The sequence below is a fragment of the Erinaceus europaeus genome, chromosome 15 (assembly GCF_950295315.1).
Source record: "Erinaceus europaeus chromosome 15, mEriEur2.1, whole genome shotgun sequence".
Classification (NCBI taxonomy): Eukaryota; Metazoa; Chordata; class Mammalia; order Eulipotyphla; family Erinaceidae; genus Erinaceus; species Erinaceus europaeus.
The window spans coordinates 6,713,061-6,726,148 of record NC_080176.1 but is presented as its reverse complement, the minus strand read 5'-3'; the positions used below and the strand labels follow the sequence as shown (position 1 = coordinate 6,726,148).

At 51.3% G+C, this 13,088-nt stretch overlaps 1 protein-coding gene across 1 annotated transcript; it reads right to left on the bottom strand.

Annotated features, from left to right (window-relative positions):
* Nucleotides 1–634: 634 nt before the first annotated feature.
* Nucleotides 635–9,631, bottom strand: NFATC2IP (nuclear factor of activated T cells 2 interacting protein). Its single transcript, XM_060172723.1, has 8 exons — nt 9,201–9,631; nt 8,402–8,473; nt 6,169–6,281; nt 5,264–5,344; nt 4,982–5,168; nt 3,343–3,487; nt 3,115–3,224; nt 635–2,684 (listed from the first exon to the last, which is right to left on the bottom strand). The coding sequence occupies exons 1-8, from the start codon at nt 9,585–9,587 to the stop codon at nt 2,526–2,528; spliced, it is 1,254 nt and encodes a 417-aa protein (XP_060028706.1). The 5' UTR covers nt 9,588–9,631; the 3' UTR covers nt 635–2,525.
* Nucleotides 9,632–13,088: the final 3,457 nt, after the last annotated feature.

Genomic DNA, 13,088 nt, shown 5'->3' with positions numbered 1-13,088 from the left:
CCTGGGGTCAGAGCTGGCTTTGTTTACATGAGGCAGAAGTCTTCAAGTAGTAGAGATTGTATCAGGACACAGGCTCCTCTTCTCTTTTCTATTCTTTTTTTTTTTTAAACCAGAGCACTGCTCAGCTCTGGTTTATGGTGGTACGAGGGATTGAACCTGGGACTTTGGAGCCTCAGGCAATGAGTCACTTTGCATAACCATTATGTTATCTACCCCTGCCCACAGGCTCTCCTTTTCCAGGGAAGCCCAGGCATCAGTGGTGGGGGAAGACACCAAGTGGAGGCTGGCCCTGGGCTCTAGTCCGTGTGCGGTTCTGTGTGGCTTTGTTCTCCATGGCCACCTCATCAATGGGTTTGCCCCACTCCAGCCAGCACTGAAGGCAGTAGGAGAGCACAAGCTGCCCACTCAGACACGTGCTCAATCACAGCCCATGATGCCCCCCAACTTAGCCTGATGGGCACCCGGCCACCTCCTACAACCAAGGATGGGAAGTGCGGGCCTGCTGAAAACCAGGGGTGCTGCTACACTGAAGGAGGGGCCAGCTGATGATCTGGGTCCCAGGGGTCACGGTGGGGGCTCATTCAGGGTCCACGAGGCTCATGGAGACAGACAGACATCCTCACGTAGACACAGGTTGGCCAATTCCTCATTTATTCTGTTTAGACTGAGTACACAGCTTTAATGTGTTCAAACATGAATGGACATAAAAGATCTTAAGAGAACTGAAATTCATACCATACCATAGATTACTGAAGTGTCAGCAAGGTTTCTGTTTTTCTCATATTCTAAGTTCAGATGAATGTCACTTTCCAGCAAAAATACTTTTAGGAAGGCAATGTAGTTTTGTCTAAATGACGCCATATCAGTAGGGGAGGAAAAAAAATCAATGACCTTAGTAGTAGATAGCACTGAGCAAACTACTCGTGAAGATGGAAGCTGGATCTCACATACAAAGGTGAACTCCAACTAGCTTAGAGTACTAGTTAGTAGTTAGGAGCCAGTCAAGCCTGGCCTCAGCCAGCGAGAAAAAAAAAAAAAAAGTCAGGCAGGACCTCAGTGGCCTAGATAGGCAGTGTCTAACTAAGAACAGAGGGAAAACATAAAATAAGTTAATTGCTTTTAAATAAGGAGTCCCCAAACAACACAGGAGAGAGTTGATTCGCCTACATGGAAATGAAGACTTTCCCACTCAGCAGAGGACGCCCCTAGACACACAGAAGTAATGCCAGCTACAACACTTGGAGGCAGACAAACAACAAGCCAGGCAGCCCCTGAGAAAATGAGCGGAGGGGAAGGAGCAGTTCACAGGAGGGGTGGTTGGGATGTGGAGAAACTCCCCCATGACTGTGACCCCACCAGGACACCTCACAACCCTCAAGCTGGCAAAAACCAGAAAGAGGAGCAGTGACGACTATTGGTGAGGATACGGGGGCAGAAGCCCCAAACTGGGGGGCTGGTCACGCTCAAGGAAAATCTGGTCTGTTGTCCCATCCAGGGCAGCTGTGCTGGGAAACTTAACCACCCAGACACAGAAGGGGACAGGTGGCAGGGTGTCCCCAGTGGCTTCTATTGGGGAGCGGGAGGTTCCCCAGTGCCCAGCACTCAGCAAAGGGAAATAAAATGTGTTGCCGCCTCCCCTCGGAGGCTGCAGAGCAGTTCAGAGCAATGTGGACATTGAACAGGTGACAAACATTGAGTAAAAGAAAGAGAACAGCACATATCTGTAGGAAAACACCACACATATAAAGACATATTCACACACACAACGCACTTTACAGTAGCACATTCACATTTGAAGACATGTCGGCAACATGAGAGTGTGCTTATGGGAGAGAATGTCGAGAAGAAAAAGAAACAAGTCTGAAAGCCAGAGAAGCTTCTGGTGGACAGTAATCCTGCGATGGACACACAAAGGCCGAAGGTGTTCAGGTATGCCTTGAAGGTGGATGTTTGCCTGGAAAAGGGGCTGCACTGGGCCTGTCTCCTCCCATGCTTCTGCTAAGGCCTGCTGAGCCTGAGTGCTTTCTCAAAGTCAATGCGCCCGCCACAGGCACATATGTGCCTGGAGCAAACCACACCTCCTCCCTCTGGCTCTTAAAGACATACCCTCCCCCCACACACACACACTGCTGCCCCCAGACTTGGGGTAAACCCTGTCTGTGCTCCAGCTCACCCTAAACATTGAGTGCCTTCACAGAGAAGATGTTTTGAGCAAGTGTGAGGGTGGGGTGAGAGATGGGCTGAAGGATAGTTTCTCTAAGTCCCAGGGGCTGTAAAGCTTGACACACCCTGTGGAGGGAGCCACAGTCCACATGGCAGTGACAACGGCCACAAAATTAATCAAGAACCAAAACCACAGAATTAACCTATTAAGCAGTGGCTTGAGACCAAGGGCAAAGGGGAAGGGCGGGGGTGGGGGGTGTCAAAGATCAATCCTTGATTTTGCCAGCCATCGGCATCCAGATAAGTTCTCCATGAGTTTCTGCCAGTCCCTCTGGGCCAGATTGGGCTCAAAAACTGGGCTGTTAGCCCCAGACCTCAATGAGGTCCCCCGATTCCATGCCCAAATCAGCCGGCAGCTCCTTGCCTGAAAGCTTCGTCCCATCAAAGAAGAAGGACAGCTTGTGGCCAGAGAGTCCCATGGCCTCCTCGTAGTGACACATGAGGGTCTTGAGGGGAGAATCCTAGAAGGAGAGGAAGAAATGGATGTGAGGAAGGGAAAGGGGGCTGTGAAACTTGAAGAAAGCAGTGTGTGGTTTTTATTTTGTCGAGGCAGGCTCAGGACGTGGACAGAGCATGTTAGGGCACCTCTACTCCAGATCCCTGAGACTTCTGTTTCCTCCTTTGGGAAGTGAAGCTAACAAGCATGTTTGCCCCTGGAAGACTGCTGTGAGGTGAAAGGACACCCTGGGTGTACCCAGGCCATCCTGACAGGGTTCGGGGTTGCTCTCAGCCAAAGGAGGGAGGAAGCTGAGTGATCATTTTCCCCACATCTAGGGAGAGCGGGAAGACCCAGCCACAGAGGGCAGAGTCCACAGTGGGTCAGGACCCCCGGAGACTGATAGGAGACAGCAGAGGAGGGGGTGGGCACAGAAAGCCATGTTTCCCACTCACCGGTGACAGTGAGACTTCCAGCATCTGGTGTTTCTCCTTCCCCTGCACGCGCAGCTGGAGAAGATGGGACGTCTCAGTGGCCTCCGGAGGGTTAGCCAGCACCACACAGTCTGAGGGAGGTGGGGTGGGGAAGGCAGGCTGAGTGGGAGGCAGGAGCAGGCCCCCTTCCCAGTCCCCCTCCCATCCTCTCCCTTTGGCCAAAGCTTCCCTCAGCCTAACCCTGCTTACCGATAATATCAGCCACTCCAAGCTTTAGGGTCCTGGGGGTGGCAGTAGGGGACAATTCTGTCTCTCCAAATAGCAAGAGGATCCTTCTTGGGGACACCCCGAGATGAGCAGCCATGTGGTCCACTACGCTCTGCAGGGGTTCCGACTAGGGAGGGGACAAGAAGCAGAGAGGCCCTCCAGCCCGACAAGCCCCCCATCCCCCACCCCCACCAGCTCCTGGTCTTTGCCATTCGCTGACCTCTTAGCTGGCAAGGGACAGGTCATGTCAATGGGGGGTTCGGGCAAGCAAAATGAAAAAAGTGGCCATGGGTTTGGAGGAAAAGGGAAGTGGTGGGGACAGGCTGAGTGCATACATTGCAGTGCACAAGGACTTGGGTTCGAGCCTCCAGACCCCACCTGTGGGGGAAACTTCATGAGCAGTACAGCAGGTCTGCAGCTGTCTCTCTCACCTCTCCCTCTCTACCTTCCTCTTCCCTCTCAATTTTTCCTCTGTCTTTATCCAAAACAAACAAAACTATTTTAAAAAAAAAGTGGAGGGGGACTGCAGCAAACTGGAACTCACATGTCTTAACAAGGGAGTATTGACAGTGTCAGTAAACTGGGACCATGAAGGGACATGGGCCAATGAGACCATGTCTCCCCATGTAAGAGACACCAGAGAGCTGGACCTCAGTATAAAACCACCCCACGTGGGGATAGATAGCATAATGGTTGTGCAAAGAGATTCGCATAGCTGAGGCTCCAAAGTCTCAGGTTCAATTCCCTGCACCACCATAAACCAGAATCAGTGCTTTGGTTAAAATAAATAAATAGATTAATTAATTAATTAATTTAATTAAACCACCTCCTGTGGAGGCTGGCCATCAACTCCTAGTGTCTGGGCTTTTTGTTTTGTTTTCCTCTCTGTTTTAAAAACACTACCAGGCACAAGCAGCTGCTCTGTCTATAGGGCTGATACGGCCTGGGCCTCAGCTACCCCTCAATAAAAGGTCTTTTCTAGACTCCACGGAGGTGACTTCTGGTGACTTGTTGGTCATACAGGTAAAGCAGTGGGGGCCAGGAGATAACTTGCCAGGTAGCATACAGACTTTACTATATGCAAGGACCGGCTCTGAGCCCCCAGCCACCATGTAGGAGCAGCAGGAAAAGGGCAGCTTCAAGAGTGGAGGAGGAGTGCTGTGGTGTCTCCTCTCTTTCTCCCTCTCTGTCTCTCTTTCTGGAGAAAAAAAAAAAGTCCTCTGGGAGCAGTAGAAGCATGTAGGCCCAGCAGAGCCCTGACAGCTAAACAATTTGAAAGATAAGGCTCAGAGAACACACACATTTCTGTTATCACTTTGGTTCTGGAATGGAGTCAGGCTGTGAGTCCACGCGGTACACACGAAGGAACGCAAGCTCGGGTCCAAGGGAGGGGAAGGGGGATGGGCACGGCCCGAGAAAGGGCCAGCAAGCTGTGTTCCTAGGTGCTGAAGAAGCACGGATGGAGAGCAGTGAGGAGGCTGCCAAAAAGGGGAGAGCGAGGACCAAAGACAGGTGGCTGAGGGAGGGAGCTAGGGAGGGAGAGGGGACTAGACTCTTGTTAGACACCAGGTTGCCCAGCCAGCTCCTGGAGGCTGTCTCCCCCCTGCCCACAGACACTTACCATTCTGACAGGCAACCTGACTAGGTCGGCCCGGCAGCGGATTTTGAGTGGGAAGAGCCGGGGGCTCTCTGGGAGGATGGGCCCCTCCACTAGGACCACCTCATCCTCTTGGTTCAGGGGGTCTTGGCCTTGGCGCTGCTTGGGACTCAGGCAGGAGCGGAGATCTTGGAGGCGTTTGTTCACCTCCCTGGGGGGGGGGGGTGGAAGCACTGTGGGTGAGCAGGGGTGGGCTGCGCTCTGCCCTCTGATGCTCTTACCCAGCCAGAGCCCCTCCCTTGGCACCTGAGCTTCTGCAGTGCCCGGGTGTGCTTTCTGCTTTTGGTCCTTGGCAGAGGGGGGGGCAAAGGCAAGATGTCCTGAGTCCTGCAGAGAGGAGAGAAGGGCGGAGTGGAGGAGGGACAGAGACCCCAGCCCCATACCAGTCCTCATGGGCGATGGCCCCTGGGAGCTGGAGAATCAGGGGGAGCAAACCACTGGCCCCCAACCCAGCACCTGCTGCCCGAGAGGTCCAGGGTCACCCTCCTGTGCGAGGAACCTCCGCCTCCTCTCCTGAAGGCGCCACTCCTCACCTGAGACTCCTTCCATGCTGCTCCTCACCCTTCCTGGAGCCGCCCACAGGCCTGCCCACCCAGCCCAGCCCTCCCACTCTCTGCCGCTAGGGTGAAACAGCTCAGCTGGTAGAGCATCAGACCTGCATGCCTGAAGCTCCCTGTTAAGAGTCCTGGCACCACATATACCGGGATGGGACTCTGGTTTATCTCTCTTCCTCTGTCTCAAGCCTTCCCTCCCCCCCCGTCTGTCTCTCTCTCGTGTAATGAAAGAAATCTTGTGTAGCAAAAACCAAAGTATCGGGGAGTCGGGCTGTAGCGCAGCGGGCTAAGCGCAGGTGGCGCAAAGCACAAGGACCGGCATAAGGATCCCGGTTCGAACCCCGGCTCCCCACCTGCAGGGGAGTCGCTTCACAGGCGGTGAAGCAGGTCTGCAGGTGTCTGTCTTTCTCTCCTCCTCTCTGTCTTCCCCTCCTCTCTCCATTTCTCTCTGTCCTATCCAACAACGACAACAACAATAATAACTACAACAATAAAAAAAAAAAAAAAAAAAAGTATCTTTTATGTAGCATTTTCACACTGCAGCTACAATCCTAGACAACTATGAAGTCCAAGAGAGGTGCCCTTGGCATCACTCACTCAAACATGGTCTCCTCCTCTTTATTCTGACTTCTCAGCTTCTTCTCCCAAGAAGACTCGGAGACTGGGGGTTCCTCAGTGTGAGGACCACTAGACTCTGCGACATCCAAGTCGGTAGAGGAGCAGGAAGGGTAAAGAGTTAACCAAGAGAGGGCATCAGGGCCAGGGGAACAAGTCAGAGGGCCTTAGCAAGAGGACTGCAGACACACAGGACCACACGGTAAACTAGGGCCGTCCCCCCCTCCCCCCAGAGGTGACTAGACTCTGAAGGATCAGACCTCATCTCAGGCCCCATCCCTGAGCTAATAATGCAGGGGGCAAGTCAAGAGTGTGGACAATCAAAGGTGCCAGGTTCTAGCTAAACACTGTCCTCATGTTTCCGATCACAAATTTAAAAAACAAGTGAGCACATGTGTGTCAATAAAAGGACGACTTGTTGTAGTTCTGCAGAGAATGGAACTTGGAGGTAAAAAGCCCTTTGTATTCCACAATATGGTGCCAAGCAATCTGTAACATTCATTTAAATTGTCAGGAGCCTTGCAGTTGCTGGCTCATCTATCATCTGTTCAACACAGACTGGATAAGTGATGTGATTAGGGGAGTCAAAGGTCCCCCAAATCTTCCAATCTCTCCAGTCCCAGGTTTCCTCAGACTGCCTCCGAAAACAAAGACTACGACTGGTCTTCACAGTTAGTTCATCATTTAAGGACAAAGCCAGCACGAAGGTTGGGGATGTGAGTCCTGGTATTTTCTGTTTTAGTCTATTCACTGTTTTAGGGTTTTTTTTTTTTTTTTTAATATTTATTTATTTTGGACAGAGACAGAAGAAACTGAGAGGGAGGGGAGACAGAGGGCCAGAAAGAAATACCCGCAGCACTATTTCACAGCTTAGGAAGCTTCCCCCACTGCAGGTGAGGCCTGGGAGTTGGAACCCAGGACCTTGAGGACTGTAGTGTGCAACTTCTACCTGGTGTGCCACTACCTGGCCCCTATTCACAGCTTCTTTGAGTGTTGCCATGACCAGAACACCCAGAGCTGGCACCAACCTCAGGTAACATCCCGTTTCACCCTGGGGCCAGTTTTACAGGTGTTATTTTAAAATATAGGAACTCTTTGCTTGCCACCAATTAAGAAAAACATCAACAGTCTTAAAAATAAATGCTGGGGAAACTAGACAATTAACATAATCCTAGTTCTCACTGGGAGGTGAATTTTTCCCTCAGGGGACATATGACAACGGCTGGAGAATATCCTGGCTGTCACAATGGTGTGTGTGTGTGTGTGTGTGTGTGTGTGTGTGTGTGAGAGAGAGAGAGAGAGAGAGAGAGAGAAGGGAGAGAGAGATGTCAGCATCTGAGGGGAGTGGCAGGGTAGGAGCTAAACCTCCTACAGTGCACAGCACAGCTCCATGACAGATGGCTTGTTCCCCAATGCCAATCGTTCTGGCATCACTGGCACCCATACTACTGGGCTGACATTCTGAGTAGCAAGAAAGCAGCAGGGCAGAGCATCAGACTCGCGTGCCTGAGGGTCACCATTAGAGTGCCGGCACCACATGTACCAGAGTGAGGCTCTGGCTTATCTCTCTCACTCTCTGTCTCAAGTGACTCACTCGCTCTCCTATGTAATAAAGTGAATTATGGTTGGTTTTTTTCGTTTTTTTCTTTGCCTCCAGGGTTATCACTATTCATAGTGCTGGCACTATGAATCCACTGCTTCTGGAGGCCATTTTTTCCATTTTATTAGACAGAACAGAGAGAATCTGAAAGGGGAGGAGAGATGAGGGGAGAGAGACAGAGAGACCTGCAGACCTGCTTCACCACTTCTGAAGTGACCCCCCTGCAGGTGGGGAGCAGGGAGCTCGAACCGGGATCCCTGAGCAGGTCCTTCCTTGTGCTTTGTACTTGACAGGCTGACAGCAATCACAGCCCAGGGGAGGGCAAGGGCTGGGCAGTGCTGCTGAGAGTCTGAGAACTCCCGTGACTCCAGGCTGCAGATGGGACTGGAAGTTAAATCTGCGCCTTAGCGCCGCCACCTCGCCCCTGAGGGGCAGGCCAGGATGGCACTTCCCTTGCCTTGTGGGTTACACACCCGCCCTCCGGCAGAGCATCTTTCTAGCCGGGAGGCAGAAGTCAGTCGTCTCTCCTCTCAGGAGACAACCAGTCACAGAGATGTCAACTCCAGGCTGTCTCCTCGGATGGGTGGCACCTCTCCCTAGACGGCCTCCCTTACCTTCGTCAGCGCCTGGGGGACAGAGTTTCAGGAGGGACAGGTGACTGGGGATGAGGCGGAGGCTGTTCTTCACCTGCCAAGACAGAAGTGGGTCAGCCCCGAGCCCCTCCAGCAGCCCCCCTCCCCAGTCTTCTCACTAGGACTCCGACCCCCCTTCCCTGAGGTGCCCTTCCATTCGGGTTTCCTTCTCCTGTTTGACTAGGTGGCCAGTCACCCCACTACCTTAGAACCCTCAGAATCCGAGAGGGAGGCGGGAAGGTCACTAGTTCGATCCCCGGCATCGCATGTGCCAGAAGAAGGCTCTGGCTCAATCAGTTTCTCTCTCAATTTTCATGTATTTATTATTGGAGAGTGACGGAGAGAAATCGAGAGGGGGATGGGGAGAGAGAGACAGAGAGACACCTGCAGCCCTGCTTCACCACTCGTGAAGCTTCCCCCCCTGCAGGTGGGGTCTGGGGGCTTGAACCTGGGTCCTTGCGCCCTGTGATGTGCGCGCTTAACCCGTGCGCCACAGCTTGGCCCTGTGGCTTTGGTTTTTTGGTTTTTTTTTTTAATTATTGTATTTGATAGAACAGAGAGAAATTGAGAGAAGGAGCTACAGAAGGACAGAGAGACACCTGCGGCCCGGCTTCACCCCTTGTGAAGCTTCTCCCCTGCAGGTGGCGACCGGGGGCTCGAACCCGGGTCCTGGAGCACTGTGACGTGAGCACTCAAGCAGGTGCACCAGCGCCCGGCCCCTCTCTCTGTCAAAAACAAATAAATCCCTAGGGAAGCCAGAAGCCCCCCCACCCCGGCCGCACCTTGGCTGAGTAAACCGGCACCACGGGCGCCTCCCCCGGGTCCAGCAGCAGCCGCCGCCGCCGCCGCCTGACCACAGCCCGCGGGGCCCCGTCGGGCCGGGCGTCCGCCCCTTCGCTGTCGCTGTCGCTGTGGGACCTGGCCGGCGGCGCTGGGGGCTGGGGCGGCGGGGTCTCTAGAGGGTCCGCGGGGGCGCACGCCTCGTTGACCTCCAAGATCTCTTCGTCGCTGTCGCTGACCAGATCCACAAGGACCGAGTCCAGGGTGCGCTGAACTTGGGAACTCTGAGCGCCAGGATGCCGACCCCGGCCCGCCCGTACTCCCCGAGCTCCACGACCGGTGCCACCGCCTCGGGACGGTCGGCCCCGTTTCCTCAGCGGTTCCGCCATGGCACGCAACCGGCCCGCTCAGCCGCCCGCCTCTACTCCTCTCGCCCGCCCACTCTATGGACTAGCGACTCTCATTGGACGATGGGTCTGCTCATCAAGGCCTATCCCCGCCCACAAGCTCTGAATCCGCCTCCTCATCTTCTCATTGGTCATTACGCCTGTCCATCACGTATCCTCCACTGAAACCAAAGCATCAAGGATTTCAATAAGCCTCAGCGCAATCAGCGGAGGTTTCAATTTGACCGGGTTCATCCATTGGTCAGGCTCCCTCGCTTCCTCCCTCAGCCACGCCCATCAAAGAGAACGCTTTTCTGATTGGCGGAGACGTGGGACATCCTGGGAATTGTAGTTCTGTAGGAGGGGGATCGTCTTTAGAAGCCTTGGGTACCTTTAGTTGGCCTCTGAGCCTCGCCTTCTTCTGTCTAGCCCTGCTGTCTTCTCTTTCCCTAATATTCTCTGACAGATGGGAGAATGCCGTGCAAGTGCTGCTCACCCCACTGTCCTGAGTCATTGTGGGAGCTGAAGAGCTTATGGTCTAATTTCCTGGACAGACGGCAGGGGTTTCTGTGCCCAAAGAGCTTATGGTCCTGTGGCACATTTACGAAACAAGGAAGGGCTATGAGAACAAAAAAAGAAAAGAGAGAGAAGAACGTATTTATTTATGAGAGAGAGTATCGCTCTGGCATATGCGATGCTGATGCTCAAACTCAGGACCTCAAGCTTATAAGTCTAAAGCTTCCTCCACTGTGCTGCCTCCTGGGCCACATTTTTTATATAGACAGCCAGCAAGATGGCTCACCTGGGGGGTGTGCCTGCTTTGCCATAGAAGCCACCCAGCTTCAAGCCTGGCACAGCTACACAATAGGCAAGTGAGTTGTTTTGCTGGCTCAGTTTTCCTTCTATTATTGAATTCCAGTTTCATTCTATTATCAGAAGAGAGAGAGAGAGAGAGAAACAGAAGGAAAGATTTCACAGCACCACAGCGCTGACGTTTCCTCCAGTGTGATGGGGACCGTTTCCAAACCTTGGTTATGAGCATGACAGCACCTGTACACTATCCACGTGACCTATTTCGCTGGCCCTCTAGTTTCGGTTTTTTGAGGAAAGTCCATACAGTTTAACCTGGTGATTGTATCACCTTATGATCCCACAAGACTTTCATTTTGTCTACAGTCTTTCCAACCCTAGCTGTTTTGGAGGGGGGAAGGGGAAGGAGCAGGGAGGCCTGATTGTTTTGTTTTAGCTGTGACTACCCTAGTCCGTGTAAGGTGATTTCACTTTTTTTGCGCATCTTCTCATAGGCCTAGTGGTCATTTATATATTTTTGGAGAGATGTCTGTACAGGTTCTGTGCCCATTATCAGATTATGGTGTTTGTTTTGTTGTTTAGTTCTCCAATCCCATATCCCAGATATTAATATATTGCAGATATTAACTGCTTGTCAGACATGTTGTAGATGACGTCCCATTAAAATTACTTGTCAAGGCAAAAAATAAGGAGTTGAAGCAAGGCATTTATTCTTTTGCAAAAGGGCGTGACGCTAACAGTGGCCGTCAGGCAGCAGCGTCCTGCCCCCCCATACCTGACACAGGACGGTCCCCCCCCATACCTGACACAGGACTGTCCCCCCCCCCATACCTGACACAGGACTGTTCCCCCCCCCATACCTGACACAGGACTGTCTCCTCCACCCCTGGGCTGGGCTTCAGAGCTCACAAACTCCTTGTTGTCTAAATAAGGAAAGGAGGAATAGAGTCTGAGGGGCTCTGCTGGAGGATTAGCAAGCACTGCAAGGAGCTATTATCTGACCTAAAGAACACAAAACTACTGGCCACAGGTGGTCATAGAGAACACTTTATAAAAAGAGTTTTTGTACAAAACAGTTGTTCTATTCGTGTCCCTTTGAAGAGAAGACCTAGCCATCCCTCACAGACATGTGATCTGCAAAGATTTTCTCCCATCCTTTGAGTTGCCTTGTTTCTCAGTTGTTAGTGTCCTTTGATGCACAAATGTTATTTTATTTTATTTGTTTACTACTTATTCGATAGCAACAGAGTGCACTCAGGAAAGGAGGGGGAGATAGAGACACCTGCAGCCCCACTGCCCTGTGGAGCTTTCCTCTGCAGGGCCTGTGCATTGTACCAGGTGTGCTCAACTGCATTTGCCATCGGCCGGCCCTGCTTGTCCTCCACGCTCGACTGTTTGTAGCTGTGATGTCCCATTTGTCTTTGTTTTTGCTTTGTAACCTGTGCTTCCAGTGTCTTACCCAAGAAATCATTGTCAAACCCAAGGTCATGAGGATTTTCTCCAGTTTACTTTTAGGATAATTGATTTCTTTAACACTTTTTAAAAATGTTTATTTACTTATTTATTCCCCTTTGTTACCCTTGCTGTTTTATTGTTGTTATTGATATCATCGTTGCTGGATAAGACAGAGAGAAATGGAGAGAGGAGGGAAAGGCAGAGAAGGGGAGAGAAAGAGAGACACCTGCAGACCTGCTTCACCGCCTCTGAAGTGACTCCCCTGCAGGTGGGGAGCCGGGGACTCAAACCAGGGATCCTTACATCGGTCCTTGCGCTTTGCGCCACGAGCGCTCAACCTGCTGTGCTACCGCCCGACTCCCAATAATTTATTTTATTTTATTTTATTTTGCCTCCAGGGTTATTGTTGAGCCTCAGTGCCTGCACTACGAATCCACTGCTCCTGGTGGCCATTTTTCCTTCTTTTTTTTTTTTGTTTTGTTTTGTTCCCCTGTTGTTATCGTTATTATCATTGTTGTCGCTGTTTTTGGATAGGACAGAGAGAAATCGAGAGAGGAGGGGAGACAAAGAGGGGGAGAGAAAGACAGACACCTGAAGACCTGCTTCACCAACTGTGAAGCGACCCCCCTGCAGGTGGGGAGCCGGCAGCTCGAACCGGGATCCTTATGCCGGTCCTTGGGCTTCATGTCATGTGCGATTAACCGGCTGCGCTAGACCCCCTTAATTGATTTTAAATTTATCTTTGTATATAGTGTAAAATAAGATCCCAACTTCATTTGTTGTGTCAGTACATCTGGTTTTCCCAACACCCTTTATTTAAGACGGTCATCTCCCCAGTGAATATAGTCTTAATTCCCTTGTCAAGTATCATTTAACTATGTACATAGTTGCTTGTTTTGAGGCTCTACTCTGTAACATTGGCCTATGTTGCTATCTTTAGGCCACTTCCACAATATGTTGATTACTATCACTTTGTAATATTTTTTAAATGGGCAACTATGACACCACCAACTTTGTTTTTCTTTTTCAAGGTTATTTTTATGCTTCAGGGATCTTTACGATTCCATGTGAATTTTAGTTCTTTTTTTTTTTTTTCTATTTGTGAAGAAAATGTCATTGGAATTTGATAAGGGATTGCATGAAGCATATAGACCACTATGGGTAAAAATAACATACTTTCTTTTTAAAAAAAATATTCTCTTTTGTTGCCATTTTTGTTGTTGTTGTTATAGTTATTGT

Bases quoted from the DNA above. Each gene is read 5' to 3' on its own strand.
- NFATC2IP (XM_060172723.1), bottom strand. From the start codon at position 9,587: ATGGCGGAACCGCTGAGGAAACGGGGCCGACCGTCCCGAGGCGGTGGC. The intron at 5,169-5,263 runs GTGCCAAGGGAG...CCCCCCCCCCAG, and splicing joins CGGGCACTGCAGAAGCTCAG to GGAGGTGAACAAACGCCTCC. The intron at 2,685-3,114 runs GTGAGTGGGAAA...CTCTCCTTCTAG, and splicing joins TGGAAGTCTCACTGTCACCG to GATTCTCCCCTCAAGACCCT.